Source organism: Rhamphochromis sp. 'chilingali', assembly GCF_963969265.1.
Source record: "Rhamphochromis sp. 'chilingali' genome assembly, chromosome: 11".
Taxonomy (NCBI): Eukaryota; Metazoa; Chordata; class Actinopteri; order Cichliformes; family Cichlidae; genus Rhamphochromis; species Rhamphochromis sp. 'chilingali'.
In genome coordinates, this window is record NC_137938.1 from 6,397,834 (window position 1) to 6,413,554 (window position 15,721).

The 15,721-nt window shown below is 39.2% G+C and overlaps 1 protein-coding gene across 2 annotated transcripts in view; it reads left to right on the plus strand.

The window, feature by feature from the left end:
* The window catches only part of tgfbr2b (transforming growth factor beta receptor 2b), a 47,601-nt gene that overhangs the window by 7,588 nt on the left and 24,292 nt on the right, over nucleotides 1-15,721 (plus strand). Inside the window, exons 2-4 of one of the 2 annotated variants that reach the window (XM_080896238.1) lie at nucleotides 3,303-3,441; nucleotides 3,562-3,752; nucleotides 4,388-4,414. In XM_080896238.1, the coding sequence (XP_080752364.1) occupies nucleotides 3,303-3,441; nucleotides 3,562-3,752; nucleotides 4,388-4,414 (357 nt within the window). The remainder of the gene's footprint in view (nucleotides 1-3,302; nucleotides 3,442-3,561; nucleotides 3,753-4,387; nucleotides 4,415-15,721) is intronic. The other variant, XM_080896239.1, reaches the window with a different exon arrangement.

Consider the following 15,721-nt stretch of genomic DNA (forward strand, 5'->3'; position numbering starts at 1 on the left):
GTGTACCACAACACCTGCACACTATACACAGAGCTTCTGTCCCACCCAGAATCTAAAGATTATTTGAACACGAAGCCACACAGAGAACTCTTCCTGCCCTTCCCAGATTTCAAAATACAGCCATAAAGCCTAAAAAGCCCTATGTCGTCTCAGGAACTGTCATATGACATCGTGGCTTAGCTTTGTTTTTTACATTTTCTCCTAGGCCAGCAGTTTGGCAGCTTGGAGCAGACAGGTCTGTTCATGTCACGAAGCAGGGAAAGATCAGAGAGGCGTAGGCGGGTCGAGCCACGCAAAGGAGAACGGCAGACTGTGCTGATTACACGAGCCACCGTACCACATGCAATACTTCTCAGATAACAATCATACAGAGATTAGATCAAACAATATCTGAAAGCTGATTGGGTTTTTTTGTGAAGAAGAAATGAAGACAGAAGAGGCTGCTGTGGACGTTTGTCAAGACGGAACATGAAAACCGATCTCAGCTCAAACTTTGTAAACATGAAAAACACATCTATTAAATGACAAACGACATCACGTGACGTCATTACCACTTCTAAGTCTGTGGCCCTGTTTCTAATGTCGCTACATCATGCGTCAGATTCTTTGAAAACCTTGTGAGTCACTTGCACAGTTTTTAGTCACAAATTGATTCTTTTATCTCTAACTTCCTATAAAACTTAACCGTTTACAACATAAAAGTACAAACTGTTTTTCATTCATGGATTATAATTTAAAAAAGACTTTGATTTATCACTTTTGAGTGCCTTTCTTTTAGTGTACAGTGTCACATGTACCTGGCAACAAAAATGCTCACATGCAAGTTTATGGTTATGTATCTGAAGCATCTAGAGGAAAGAAAATGCTGTCGCTTGATAAAGGCTGACTTTTCATTTAGTTGTGGTTGTCTGTATTGGTGCTTAAGTGTGGTTTTGACCTGTTTCTGTATAGCTTCCTGGTTTCTGTAGGACTCATTTAGCTCATTTGTGGTTGCTGATCCAGGTACAGAGTGTGGCTGTGAGACGGAGATGTTTCCCTGCTAGTGGCTGTCTATGTTGACACTTCATGGTTCAAACCTCATTTAGGTCAGGCAGATGATGCTTTCATGTTGCTCCGCCCTACTGTTTGTGTAACTAAACTTTAAAAAAAAAAAAAGAATAAAGACCTTACATACCAGATGCATAAAATCTGTGCAATTATTTTATGCGTTACAAATGTTTTTCAGACTCACCTATTCTTAATGTAGTACTAGTGTCACAGGACAAATGTAAATAAAAACGTCCACCACTACTGAAGTTGTCAAACTATACTACTACTAGTTGCTGCTCCGGGTCAGTCACCAGTGTGTAAATATATTACATGCCAAGTTCGTGCTCAAAAAATTTGGAAATGCGTGTCGTTTTTTCACAAACATTCAGTGTGTAAAGGTGTTTATTCACCAGCCTCTGATATGTGAAAAGCTCCATTGAGGAACCCACAATATTAGCAGTGCAGAGACCATTACAAACATGAAAGAGGAGTGAATAGTTTAAGTAGCAGGAAAAATAATAATATGAAATAGCTTGCTAACATTTCCCTAATGTGAACTATTCTTTTTTTATGCCTGAGACAAAAAATTACCAGTCAAATACTACTAAAGAACAATATTACCGAATTCTGTTTCAGTACTCATGATATTTAAAAATTTTCAGCTGTAGTTATTCATTTAGATCAGGGGTGGGGGAACCCCAGGCCTCAAGGGCCGGTGTCCTACAGGCTTTCGATGTGTCCTTGATCCAATACAGCTGATTTAAATGGCTAAATTACATCCTCAACATGTGTTGAAGTTCTCCAGAGGCCTGGTAATGAACTAATCACTCAGGCGTGTTGACCCAGGGTGATATCTAAAACCTGCAGGACATCAGCCTTGAGGCCTGGAGTTCCCCTACCCCTGATTTAGATTGTATCAAAGATTCTGAGCACATCTTCTGTGTGCCATTTATGTATATTGTTTTTCCTTTATACTCAGACCTGCTAACCTAGGGAATGCACTCAACTTTACTAAGAACACACTGGTCCCCCTTTGCCTTCAAAACCACCTTATTTCAACCATGATAGAGAGTGAATATACTCTCATTACCTCCATTTTTGTCGTAGCATTTGCTTTCATGTATGCGTAGGTGTTAGTAAAAACACGATAGCTTAAAAAGTTTTGAATGAATTCTCATAAAACTTTGTTAACAACACAGTAAACTTTGCTACCAAGGTCTTCAAGGTTGACTTAATGAATTATTGGTCAAAAACTGACAAAAAGACTTGTGTGTCATGTGTATTGTGAACGTATAGAAAGTACTGTATAAAGATTTAAAATCGTGTCACGTTTGACCTGTGACCTCTACTTCAATGTCAATAGATATATCTGGTCAAAGTGATAATAATCCTAGAAAGAGCTATTTAAAACAATGTGTCTTACTACCATTGTTTGTAATTACAACATACAGGCATATAAGGGGAATGATATGGGGAATTCTCAATACCACCTTATTTTAAGACCTTGCTGTGTAAATTAGAGTAACAGGTTATAACCTGTTACTCTAATTAGAATACGTGTACAATGTTAATAAATGAGTATTAATTTTTTGGAAGACAGGATAAACTGCACATGTACAATATATACATATTAGTTTTATCAAAATTGGTTTCAACAGGTCAAATAACAAAAACCTGCACTCTGCGATTGTTTTTACTGAACTACAAACTCCTTAAAGTACTTTTCAGTACTGCTCAGACAATGAGCTGCCTTGGCAGAGGTTTGCACTCTCTCAGTGCTTCTTGTTACTAATATATTAATTTGTTTTGTCTTGACTTTTTAAACTGCAGTCTTATTCTATACCTACTTTTCTCATTTGTTAATCATGAGCTCTTGTTTAGTTTTGGTTCACGTGTAGCTTGGTTATGTGGTGCATTTTGTTTCAGTATATCATTATTGTCCTTACACTGTGCTTACAGCACATCAAACATTTTTTTTGTGAATCGATTTTTCAAAAAAGTTTGGCTGAAACTTTAGGTCTTTAGGCAGAACTTTGGTAATGTTTGGAGAGTACAATTCCAGGAATTTGCTCCAGCAGTCATAACAATGTCAATGCTCTGAACATAAAGCCCACAATGTGATTTTGTTCTAATATATATAAAACAATATATCAAATTTGTGATAGTGCTTGTGTTTCTTGTACAGGCAAAAAAAAATTGTGACTTGCTGTATGGGACAGCAGCACTTGATGAAACATGAAACTAATGCGTGTTGTTGTGTGTGTTATTTGCAGGTCTTGTTTTTCAACTACATGAACTTTGTAAGTTCTGTGATGTGGAGCTTACCTCCTGCAATGGCACAGGTATCTGCAAGACCAACTGCAGCATCTCATCCATATGTGAAAAACCAACTGAGGTCTGTGTTTCTATCTGGTAGGTATCCAAGAGAAGTAAGCAATCTTCATCTCTTAGATGTGATTAACTAAGTGGATGGTATCCTGATAGTTCTTAAGGTATACACTGTTAAACATTATACCTCAATGTGTGTTTAAGGAGAAGGAACGAGACAAACTTGTCCATCGAAACTCTCTGCCACAACCCAGCAGAGCCATTGTACGGCATTACCCTGGATGACTACAACAGCACCACCTGTGTGATGAAGGAAAAGAACACAACAACGGGGTTGGCTCATTTCTGCTCCTGTAAAGGAGCAGAGTGCAACGAAGAGCTAATATTCTCCCAAAGTGAGTACCTAAAATTTTGAAGAAGCTTAAAGCTGTAATTAGATTTTCCTGAAGCCAAGGAGAATAATTCCTGGAGTTCCACAGTTTAGAATGTTTCAGCTCTTTGCTTTGGTTTCACAAACTCCAGCTTCAGTGCTCACATCTACTTCTTGCAAAATGCTAGCCAGTAACTGTTAAGAGTAGTGGTTTGCACTTCCATTTATCAGAAAATTCCAAAGGACTGTAGCTTCCGGTAACTGTTTGCTAACACCATTAATTTCACAACATGTGCCTTGAGACAGTTGTTGTTGAGAATTGGGACTGAACTCTGTGTGTGACAGTGTTTACAGCTACCTCAGCTCTTTCCTGAGGCCCAAAACCTAATTACTGCTGCTTTCAAGTCTGATACTACTTCTTAATGATCCAACCCAGCAATGCCTTCCTTACCTGGTCTGTGACACTTATCCCCGCGCGCAGTTATACCTGCAAAAAGATCACCAAAAACTGTTTACAGACATGCAGGCTCAGCAGCTGTAGGGACCAAAATGTATTTTTTCATTATTGTTCTGACTCACATTTGTCACGATGGTGATATCAGTTTCTAGTAGTTGCTACAATGGGTGTGGTTTCACCTTATTTACCTGGTTGCTCAACAGGTGATAGGATCATTGAGGATGGAGAGGGTAAGTAGGGCTCAGGTATTTTCTGCTGACCGTCTCCTCTGGTCCTGTTTTCATCACTCATTGGCTTATGGCAATGTCTTGTTCACTGCCAATTCATTCATTCATTCATTTATTCTGTTTCCTTCGATAACATCATCATCCGTCAATTCGTAACTTGTTGGAAACTGTTGTGTAGTGCTGTCACAAAAAAGTTTGGTTCCTTCTCTTGGACTTCTTTTTTTGGACAGCAAAAAAGTACAAAGTACAAAAGTACATTCTTTGAAAAATGCGGTGTTTTATATTCTGGTCTCAGTATTTGACTACACAGGAAAAAACACCAGCTTTCAGCTAACCAAATGCAGTTAAGTGTGACACAGTTAAGAGAAAAAGACGCATTTAGCAGATAGATTATTTTATAGTGGCTGCACAGCCCTTCCTGCTGACATGCTTGGCCAGTTCTAAAATAGACCGGCTGTTAGAACAGCACATCTGTATTCCTTTGTCAAGTGTGTCAGTAGCTCTTTGATTCTCCACATTATTTGTTCAGTCATTCGCCCATCCCTGGTACTTTCATTTATTGATACCCGTTCATTCTGTCATCTTATCACCCCCACCTTCTTCTCCTCCTACGCTAAGCTTGTTTCCAACCACTGACAAGGAAACTGCTGTGCGTACCTTGGCATGTACAGTAAAGCTGCTTGCGAAGTTCAAAATGTTGTGGGCCTACTTTTTTTAGGGTCTCATTACGGTTGCTACTGTCTTGTGGAATGATTTGAGAGTCCACCGTCACCGCAAACAGGAAGTGGAAACGCAGTACTCACACGTAATGATGTTTGGGGAATCCTCAGTGTGGTCATAGAAACACAGCTGGGTTCTGTGTGCCTCTCACAGTGCTGAGAGGAAAAAGTGGGTCTTTCTCAGTGTGTGTGTGCGCGCGCGCATTGTCGTGTAGGCCAGCCGCACTGTAGAGCTCAGACATATGGTTTCCTGTCTGTGTTTAACTCGAATCAGAAACATCTCTTGCACATGGTGAAAGGCTGCGTAGACTTGCAGCACCTCTGTGATGAAGTACAGCTGTTTACTGTTCTCCTGCGTCAGTCTTCTTCTTCCCACCTTATTGACTAAACCGTATCTTTAAGTTGCTTTGTGCACATGCTTCAGCTAATGTGGGCAGGATGGTTACAAACTGAAACACATCAAAACACCTGCGAGCTGCATTTGCTAAGCCTGAGCTGCTGCTTTGTTTCCTTTAAATTCTCGCTTCATTTGTGTCCCTAACATGTAGCAATACCATGCAGAGGCTTTTGGATTCATGAGCTTTGACAAGTCTCAGCCTCCTGACATTCAGTTGTCTACCTTTGTTGCATTGTGTCTGTATCTAGTCACTTTCAAAATCACAGCTTAGACAGGCTACACATGCCATCTTCATTAGGTAAGACTTGAAAAGTGCTGTACAACATCTGTACCTAAGTGCTTTCGATCTGAGATTCACACTCTCATGAAAAGGTTGGAGACCAACTTGTGCCCAATGATACTTTGATCAATCCATGTTTTTTACTTTCATCTCAACATTTGAGGTTTGGCAGGTATACTGTTAGTTATATAACCATGTTAGACCATTTATTGATTTTTAAACAACACAAGTGGATAAAAACAGGGAAAAAAAGAAGTTAAAATGTGTGCTGCATTTGAAAGTAAACCTAGCTACAGTCTACAGCTAGGTAAAGTAGACTTTCTACTAAAGTTTATTAAATGTCCTGGTGGATTGGCTCATGATAGGAAAAGAAATGACTCTGGGAAGTGTTATGCTGGAATTTTCTCATGCTTAGATAATTTCAGTAAAACATGCAAGTTTATGTTTTGGTCCCTTACAGTACATCAACCATAAGTACCTTCTACCTGGGCCTGTGATGATGAGCTTCACAAATCCAGCAAAAACATACTTGTTGCCACGATTTAGTGGGTTTTTGTTTCTACTCGAGCAAAACATGACGTTCACGGCCTCCTCAACAAACAGCAATTCCCCGGGGACAAAATGAGCTCTCATTTTTCACTCACTGCACACGTTTCATAAACATGCTGAGATCCTCATTTTCTCTTTAGTAAGTGAGAATGTTTTCTTCTTGTGTGCGGTCTGTGTGGGTTATAAAGCTGTCTGAAGTCTGATATCTGAATTCATCAGCTCCTCCTTCTGATTTTGGCAAGTTCAAGTGTTCTGTCAAGGATGTATACAGCACTTTGTGTAAATCGTAATCAATCTTTCCGAAACACACCCGCACACATACACACACACACTGAGTTCCCATAGGGTAAGGGTTGTGGTTCCTTCCTCCCATTGAGGATGCATGCAGCAGGAAGTCCTTGTTTGTTTGCTGGACCGCTGCCATGGCTTCCTCCCCTCCAAATACCTCACATTGTTCTGCCCCTGCGTTACATTCTTGTGACATGCTTGCAACAGCATTTGTGCATCTGGTTTATTGCTTGAGAGCAACACATGTGGATTCTCCCGAGTGAGAGTGAGCGTATTTGTGTCACAGTGAGGGAGTGAACATTGTGATCCCACAGCAGCGAACGCAAACAGGGCCCATTGTGTTCAGCGAGAGGCCTGTTAGGAATAAATCAGATGGGGAAGTGTTTGCTGTGTTGTCACTGACACAGTGTGGTAAGATGACAAAATAGATCAGTGCTGCTGTTCATCAAAGCCACTTACAGCGAGATCCACAGCTGTGTCCACTTTAGAGATTTAGCCACGGGGTATTAGCCCTGCTACTCTTTCATGTTGGCTAAATAAAGCTTTAACGCTCCACTAATCATTATTTTTATAATAATAATGGCTCACATAGCTATACTGAGAGGTATTGCCTATAATAAGGAAGCCACAGAAAATTATCACCTAAGGTTACTTAATTTCTCGATTCTGCAGAATTTTATATTCCTCATGATTGTATTTTTTTGGAGGGCTCATATTTTTACACTTCTCTGCATTCTCGCTAACCTTGTGTCCACATTCAACACCCAGCTGAAACAGCATAAAGATGTATGCGAATGCCAAAATCTACCCAACACTGACAAAGGGAAGCATTTAGAGGCAGATATTTTGCTGCTGATGGTGAGGATTCAAGGAGCTTTATTGTCATTTCCTTCCACTTCATGTAAACGTGATGCAAATGACAATAAATAGGGCTGGGCTATATCATACCATTCACGATAATACCGGTGTAATTTTGGGCAACGATAGGAAAATGACATATCGCGATAGAATATGGGTAAAACGCGCATGCGCAGTGCCTTTGTTTACATACGCACATGGCGGCGACGCAGAATGAGAAGAGCGAAAGTGGATCGTTAAATGAAACGGATGAACCAGAATTGGTTTGTAAAAATGCTGCAACTTCAGTGGTGTGGGACTGGTTTAGCTTTTGTCCGTCAGATGCACAACAAAGCACTATTTTTGGTAGAGCATGCTAGCGGGCCGTCGTTATTACCGTGTTTTTTGGAAAATACGGCACACTTAAAATCAATCCTTTGATTTTCTGAAAATCGACAGCGCCCCTTATAATCCCGTGTGCCTTATGTATGAACTCTGGTTGTGTTTACTGACCTCGAAACGATTTTATGTGGTACACGGCGCTCAGCAATCTGTCAAATGTTTTAGTGCGACTTTGCTAAGCTACGAAGCCGCACCGCTTGATGGATTGTCGGAGCATTACGGCATCGTAGGCAGGAGCCTCGCGGAGTGATACGTACTGTGCTTCAACATAATATTACCGTATTGTGTGTGTATAACCTCTTTTTAAGTTTTGTGGATATTATACATGGTTATGCTGAGGATATGTCGGCCAATTTCCGCTGGAAATACCTTTTGGTTAAACTGTCAGCAAGGAATTTGCACTGTTACATTTTTATAGAACTTTAATGCACATGAAAAACAGCTGCTTGTTTAAGTGAAAATACATTGATGGGGTTTTTTGCACTAATAAAGTTGTGGAGTTGTAAAGTATTTTGTCTAGTGTCAATTATATCGTCAGTTATATCGTTATTGCAAATTTTCAAATGTATATTGTGATAAATACTTTTGGTCACATTGCTCTGCTCTAACAATAAAGCCCCTTAAATCCTTGAATCAAAACACTAAAAGGAGAGCAGATATTAGAGTACCTAAGTTCAAACAAACCAGACACAAGTCCTAATATAGATAAATGGACATATCCTGTGTCCTGTGTCATTGGCCACCCACTGTACAACCAACAAACCAAACAGAAATGTAGCACTTTGGTCGGACACCAAACAGGATTTAAGATTCAAGACTTCTTATTGTCATTATGCAACCATAACACTGTATTATTGTAGGGTATTTACCTCACAATATAAAGTGCCTTAAGGCAGCTATAAGTATAAATACAAAACATGACATATTCAATTCAATTCAACTCAATTTTATTTATACAGCGCCAAATCACAACAACAGTCGCCTCAAGGTGCTTTATATTGTAAGGTAGACCCTACAATAATACAACAAAGAAAAACCGAACAATAATATAACCCCTTATGAGCAAGCACTGTGGCGACAGTGGGAAGGAAAAACTCGCTTTTAACAGGAAGAAACCTCCGGCAGAACTAGGCTCAGGGAGGGGCGGGGCCATCTGCTGCGACCAGTTGGGGTGAGAGAAGGAAAACAGGATAAAGACATGCTGTGGAAGAGAGACAGAGATTAATAACAGATATGATTCAGTGCTGAGTGAGTGAGAAAGGTGACTGAAAAAGAAACACTCAATGCATCACGGAAATCTCCCAGCAGCTCACACCTATTGCAGCATAACTAAGGGAGGATTCATGGTCTCCTCTCTCTCACACACACATACATATACATATATATATAATGTGTGTATATATATATATATGTATATGTATGTGTGTGTGAGAGAGAGGAGACCATGCAAACGACACACACAAAATCCCTGGCTGGACGGTGGATTTGAATCCAGGTTCTTCTTCCTGTAAAGCAGTAGTGCTAACCACCACACTACCACCCTCTTTGATTTCTATGATTCAATAGCACTTGGGAAAAAAGACACATAGTAGGTAACTGTCCTCTTTGGTAAATCTTAAAGCACGTTTACAACTTTTCTATTCTTCGCATTAACATTTCTGTAATAATTTCACCCACTCATTTTTTTTTAAATAAATCAGCCACATTACACCATTTTTAACATTTACGTGTGGGGTAGATGTCACAATTTTCAAACAGATTTAAATGACAGTGTCTCCTCAGATTCAGTGTTACAGCAACAGTGGTTTGAGCATGACTGATCACACTCTACCATCCAATAAGTCTGACTGTTTTTAACAAAGCCCAGAGAGAAAGCCTATTTAAAACCAACTCAGTTTAATTGGTTATTAATAAGTGTATATTAAAGACTGGCTTCCAGAAAACAATAGCCTTATGTCTGGTGCATTTTATTGACCTGTAGTAGCCTGGTAAAAAAACAACAACAACAACAAAAAAAACGCATCAGTTGTTTCAGGAATTGGCCCAAAGCTATTGCAAATCGTACCAAATCTCACTTTTGAATCCTCATTTTGACTCCCTGCATTTTCTCAGTCACTGTGTCAAGAGCATAAAAAGTGGTCAGAGATGATCCCTTGCACCCTGACAAGGCTGAACTTCTTTATCTGAAGTGACAGTTGCTTTTAATTAGGAGCCTTGTAAAAACGATTCGGCACGGACTAACGCCGCCCTCCAGTCAGTATCAGCTGCACATGTGTTTTGACGCTTGTGGATTCTTTTGAGTGAGAGGCGAGGATAGTAAATACTGCCTTGCCATAATAACGTGCTATTTTTTATGCTGTATTCACAGCTGTGTTCTTGTGAAGCTACAATCAATTGATTTTTTTACTTACGGTATATTTTTGCACAGATGTCGCCTGGTCTCTTCCAAGTAATCTCTTCCTTTATTTTGGCATCGCTCATGATAAACGCTATTTCCTCATGACATGGAGAGGGGATTTTTGGTGCCAGTGAGGTCTCTATTTTGATGACAACGAATAACAATAGATAACAGTGGGAAATGGAAAAAATAATGATAATTACAACGGCTTCTTTATCCAGCTTGAAAAAAAAGGAAAGAGAAGACGACATATAAAACTGACCTTTTTTCCAAGATGTACTTTTTTAAATCCTTCCTCCTTAACTATGGAATCTTGGCTTGTCATCAGTGAGTACATCAGTCATTCAGTTACACAGCAGAGCGCTTTATAGAGAAATGACTCAAGCAGGCCAACTCTTAGACCCATAAAAAGAAGGAAATGGGAAGGACAGTGTGAGACTAAAAGAATGGTAGCCAGAACAGACACTGAGATGGGAAGATGAGATGGAAACAGAGCAAGTTGGAGGAAGGGGATGTTGGAGCTAAAGAGATATGAACCATGTTTATGGTGTAGTCTGAGCTTTGGAGCCTGCTGTTACCATAACAAGTAAATAGTAAGTATGATACTCGGTTTTAGTTGGTGTTACCAGCCTGTCTGCGGCTGGTGAAGCATGGCCACAATCACACACACACATAATATGATACCAGCCTGGATAAAGCCAGGTTATTTTTACACATTTGGGAGGATTCAGACTCCACCAACAGTTTAAGTCTCAAATCAAATATTCTGACGTGAATATTTATTTATTAAATGGACATGTGACTCTAACGCCAAAGCTACAGTTACTTCTTTTTTTGGTTTGTTTGTTTTATTCTGTTGAGGAAGCAGACGTCCATATCAAAAGACAAATTATCACTGTACAGGCTGAGCCATTTATATGGATACACCGTAATAAAATGGGAATGGTTGTTGATATTAAAGTCCTGTTTGTGGCACATTAATATATGTGAGGGGGCAAACTCCTCAAGATGGGTGATGACCATGGTGGGCATTTAGAAGTCGGCCATCTTGGATACAACTTTTGTTTTTTCAATAGGAAGAGGGCCATGTGACACATCAAACTTATTGGTAATGTCACAAGAAAAACAATGGTGTGGTTTCAACGTAACTTTATTCTTTCATGAGTTATTTACAAGTTTCTCTTTGTTCACAGCCATTGGCATGTCGAAGAGGTTAACACGTGAGGAGCGGATCGAAATTGTGTTGATATCTGGTGAACGCAGTAACCGGGTCATTGCAGCAGATTTCAATGCAAGACACCCTACGAGACCACCCATCTCCCATGCTACAGTTAGCAAACTGCTTGCTAAGTTTCGTGAAACTGGTTCAGTTTTGGATTTGCCAAAATGTGGACGCAAGAAAACTGTCACTAATTAAGAAACATCAGTGGCTGTCCTAGCTTCATTCAGCAAGAGCCCACAGCGTAGAACTCGCTGCATGTCACTGGAGAGTGGCATTAGTCGGTACAACTAATGGACCCACTATCGGTACAACGATAGTGGGTCCATTCTTCATCAATGGAAACCTCAAGGCCACTGGATATTTGAAATTGCTACATGATGATGTGTTTCCCTCTTTATGCACTGAAGCTGGCACATTCCCTGAGTTTTTCCAGCAAGATGGTGCACCGCCACATTATGGATGCCAGGTCCGAGCATTCCTAGATAAACAGTTTCCTGGAAAGTGGATTGGTCTTCGTCGGCCAGTTGAATGGCCCACAAGGTCTCCCAATCTGACCCCCTTAGACTTTTATCTTTGAGATCATCTGAAGGCAATTGTCTATGGTGTGAAGATACGAAATGTGCAGCACCTGAAACTACGGATACTGGATGCCTGTGCTGGCATTTCTCCTGTGTGAAGAGTGGGAGAAGAGGGTTGCACTGACAATCCAACACAATGGGCAGCACAATAAACACATTTTATAAGTGGTCAGAAACTTGTAAATAACTCATGAAAGAATAAAGTTACGTTGAAACCAAGCACACCATTGTTTTTCTTGTGACATTACCAATAAGTTTGATGTGTCACATGGCCCTCTTCCTATTGAAAAAACAAAAGTTGTATCCAAGATGGCCGACTTCTAAATGGCCACCATGGTCACCACCAATCTTGAGGAGTTTGCCCCCTCACATATACTAATGTGCCACAAACAGGACTTTAATATCACCAACCATTCCCATTTTATTGCGGTGTATCCATATAAATGGCCCACCCTTATAACACAATGCAAGTGTATTGTAATATTGAGTATTTTTAATCTGATAAATATTGCATACAGCTGGAAATGTTGTTCTCTTTTGGCCTTTATCTGCCTTCAGCTATATTATAATGTGTTATAAATATTTGACTAATGACATTGTATCATTTCAGGATATCAACCATATTTTCTTTTTAACCCTTTAAGACCTACCATAGAACCAAGTCTGCCAGAGCTTATATTATATTTTTACATGTTGTAGTGCCATTTTTGGGAGCATTTCAAGTTGCTATACATCAATACAACCACTATAGCCCAAATTTTAATAATATGTATGCATTAAGTGCATAGTAATTACATAAATTGCAAAAAAGTGAAATAAACTACAAAAAAATTGAAAATAGTTTTGTCTTTTTAACATATATTTCTAGTTAGAGAAATTTAAGAGGCTTATCCCTCAAAACTGTAAATACAAAAAAGTTGCACAAAATAGTTTCCCACCACAGGAAATTTATTTTGAGTGCCTTCATAGTTTTATTTTTGAAATACACCAATTTTTATATACTGCAGAAAAAACGAAAATAAATATTATAATGCAAATTTGCAAAAAAACAGCATTTGCATCAAAATAAACTACTTCCAGCAGTGCAATTTGACTTCTAAGCATCCCAGAAACTATGGAACGCCAGGACTGCCATAATGAATTAATTAAATACACCATTAAATAATTAATTAAATGTGGCAATAATTAATTAAAATTGGAATTAATTAATTAAATAAATAGTTATGATATATGTAATTAATTAATTATTGACACATTTAATTAATTATTTATGTATTTCACGTTTTAATTAATTATTGACACATTTAATTAATTAATTATTGACATATTTAATTAATTATTTATGTATTTCACATTTTAATTAATTATTGACACATTTAATTAATTATTGACACATTTAATTAATTATTTAATGATATATTTATTTATTTCATTTTGGCAGTCTTGGCGCCTGGCTCTCATCATGAAATAATTTTATCTGTCAGCCTCACCCATCAAACTCAGGGGGCGGGGTTAACGCTGATCGAGTCAAAACCATTGCTTTGGCCTGGTGGCCATTGTTTCTAGCACACAACAACCGGCATGTGGAAGCTAACAGAACTGAGCTTTGAAAAACCCTGTTTGTGTGTTACCAAATACCGTTTTAATATTTTTTTAGCCGAGAATGTAGTGGTTTAATCTTCATGTGTCTGGTCGGTTTGTCAAGATACAGCCTCTTTGCAAAAGTGTTTCGATGATTTCGGAGATGTCGTCCCAGTCTCACGGCAAAGCGTGGGATAGACCCGCTCGCCTCGCAAGCAATCCCACCGACAAAGCGCAGGCCCCGGTACACAGCTGTAGTAACCCCCGCTGACTTCTTTTACTGAGGTTATATTTATCGGTGTTTTATTTCCTGATGTTCTTATGTGTCCTACGTGTTTCAGTCGCCAATTCTGAATTATAACTAACATTAAAAACATGTTTAAGGAGGAGAGAGAGCAAATAAATCTGTTTAACATCTGATCTTTGGGTTTTTGTTCAGTAATCAGCGTGACCTGTGTATAAACACATAAAAGAGATAACGTTGGTGTTTCCGTCATGTAGTAACTGCTGGCTTTAACTGTACAAAGGTTGTTCGACACTATGAAACACATACAGACTTCATGATGTTCGGCTAATATTTTTATTGTGAATATTAATCATGCTGACCTCGCTCTGTACACCACGCAGCGAGGTCAGCATATCCACGATATCCTCAGCTCCATGAGTTAACACAAAGTTTCACAGCTGACTATCTAACTGCCAACTATTCCAGAGACGTGAAAATATACAGCATAAAGAAAAGTGTAAGAGACTCAGCAGCAGATTAGAATAACAGTTATACATTTAATAAATCACCAAATGAATCCAAGAAACGAGCAAACCTGTTCCGACAATTTGAATTTGTATTCCCTCAGCTGCAGACTCGCTGCTGTTTAAATGTTTGAAAAGGAAGATTAGATATAAACAAACGTCAAACATAGACTCAGTCTGCCTTCACATTTGATATGAGGCCAGCACGTATAGTGGCCTCAGCAGGCTATTACTGAAATACACGTGCTATATCTTAAACTATGATATAAACAGGGAGGTCCTATTAACATGTTTAGTTTTAAAGGACACCTTCCTGCCTTTAGTCTCATTCATGAGCAGTATTAGTTTTCTTCTAACATCCAGAAGTCTGCACAATGTGTTTCATAGTTTGTAACAAGCCTTTGACAGGTAAACATAACATGACCGAAAAAGCAAAAAAAAAAAAAAAAAAAAAAGAGAGAGAGAGAGTTGACATAAGAAGAGAAAATGCTCTCAATTATGGAGACAGGCAAATGGTTCATTTATGTTTGATGTGTGTTTATTCCTCCCTAAATATCGTCGGTGAAGTTCGCCATGCACGTCAGATTTTCCTGCGCATTTTTATACGTCTGCCAACAGAGAGAGAAAAAAAATCACATTCTAACAGACAGCTGGTGCTTAGAATACAGTTGAATAACTATTAAAAAACAGATGATATTTAGATGATAGTTCAGTCTAACACATGTGCCAGTGAACCATTAAACGTCTGTGAAACTATGCAGTTATGAAACGTAACTTTAACCTCAGCCAAACCGATTTGCTCAGTTGTAAATAAAACAGCGAAGTAAACGTGACCCGACAGACAGAACCTGAGTGAATGAAGTCCAGCGTTTAACCACTGAGAGCTAAAACTCAGCTGAGGTTTGAAAGCTGTGTGCCGGTGATTGGACATCAGCCGCTGATAAAGCTGGCTCGCCTATAAAGTGCTCTGTAAGGAAACAAGCTCCAGCAGCTCTGCGCTCGGGGAAAATACTATATTTACTTATCTTGTGCAGAAAAATGCGCTGACATTGCGTTATATCGAGCACCGGCTGCCCAGTTAAACTGTGACTATCACCAGGTAACTAGGCGTGTTTCTTGAATTAGCAGCAGGTGTTAAACAGCTGACAGATGAGGAGGAGGATGCATGCAGGTAAACTGAGGGTCTGCTGAGCTGATCGCTGGTTTCGTGAGAAAAATGTCAGCTCGTTCTTTATGTTACAGAAGCACAGAGACACAAGACCAGGCGGAAAGAGACGATCGTTCGGTGAAAATGAGAATCTGCGAATGC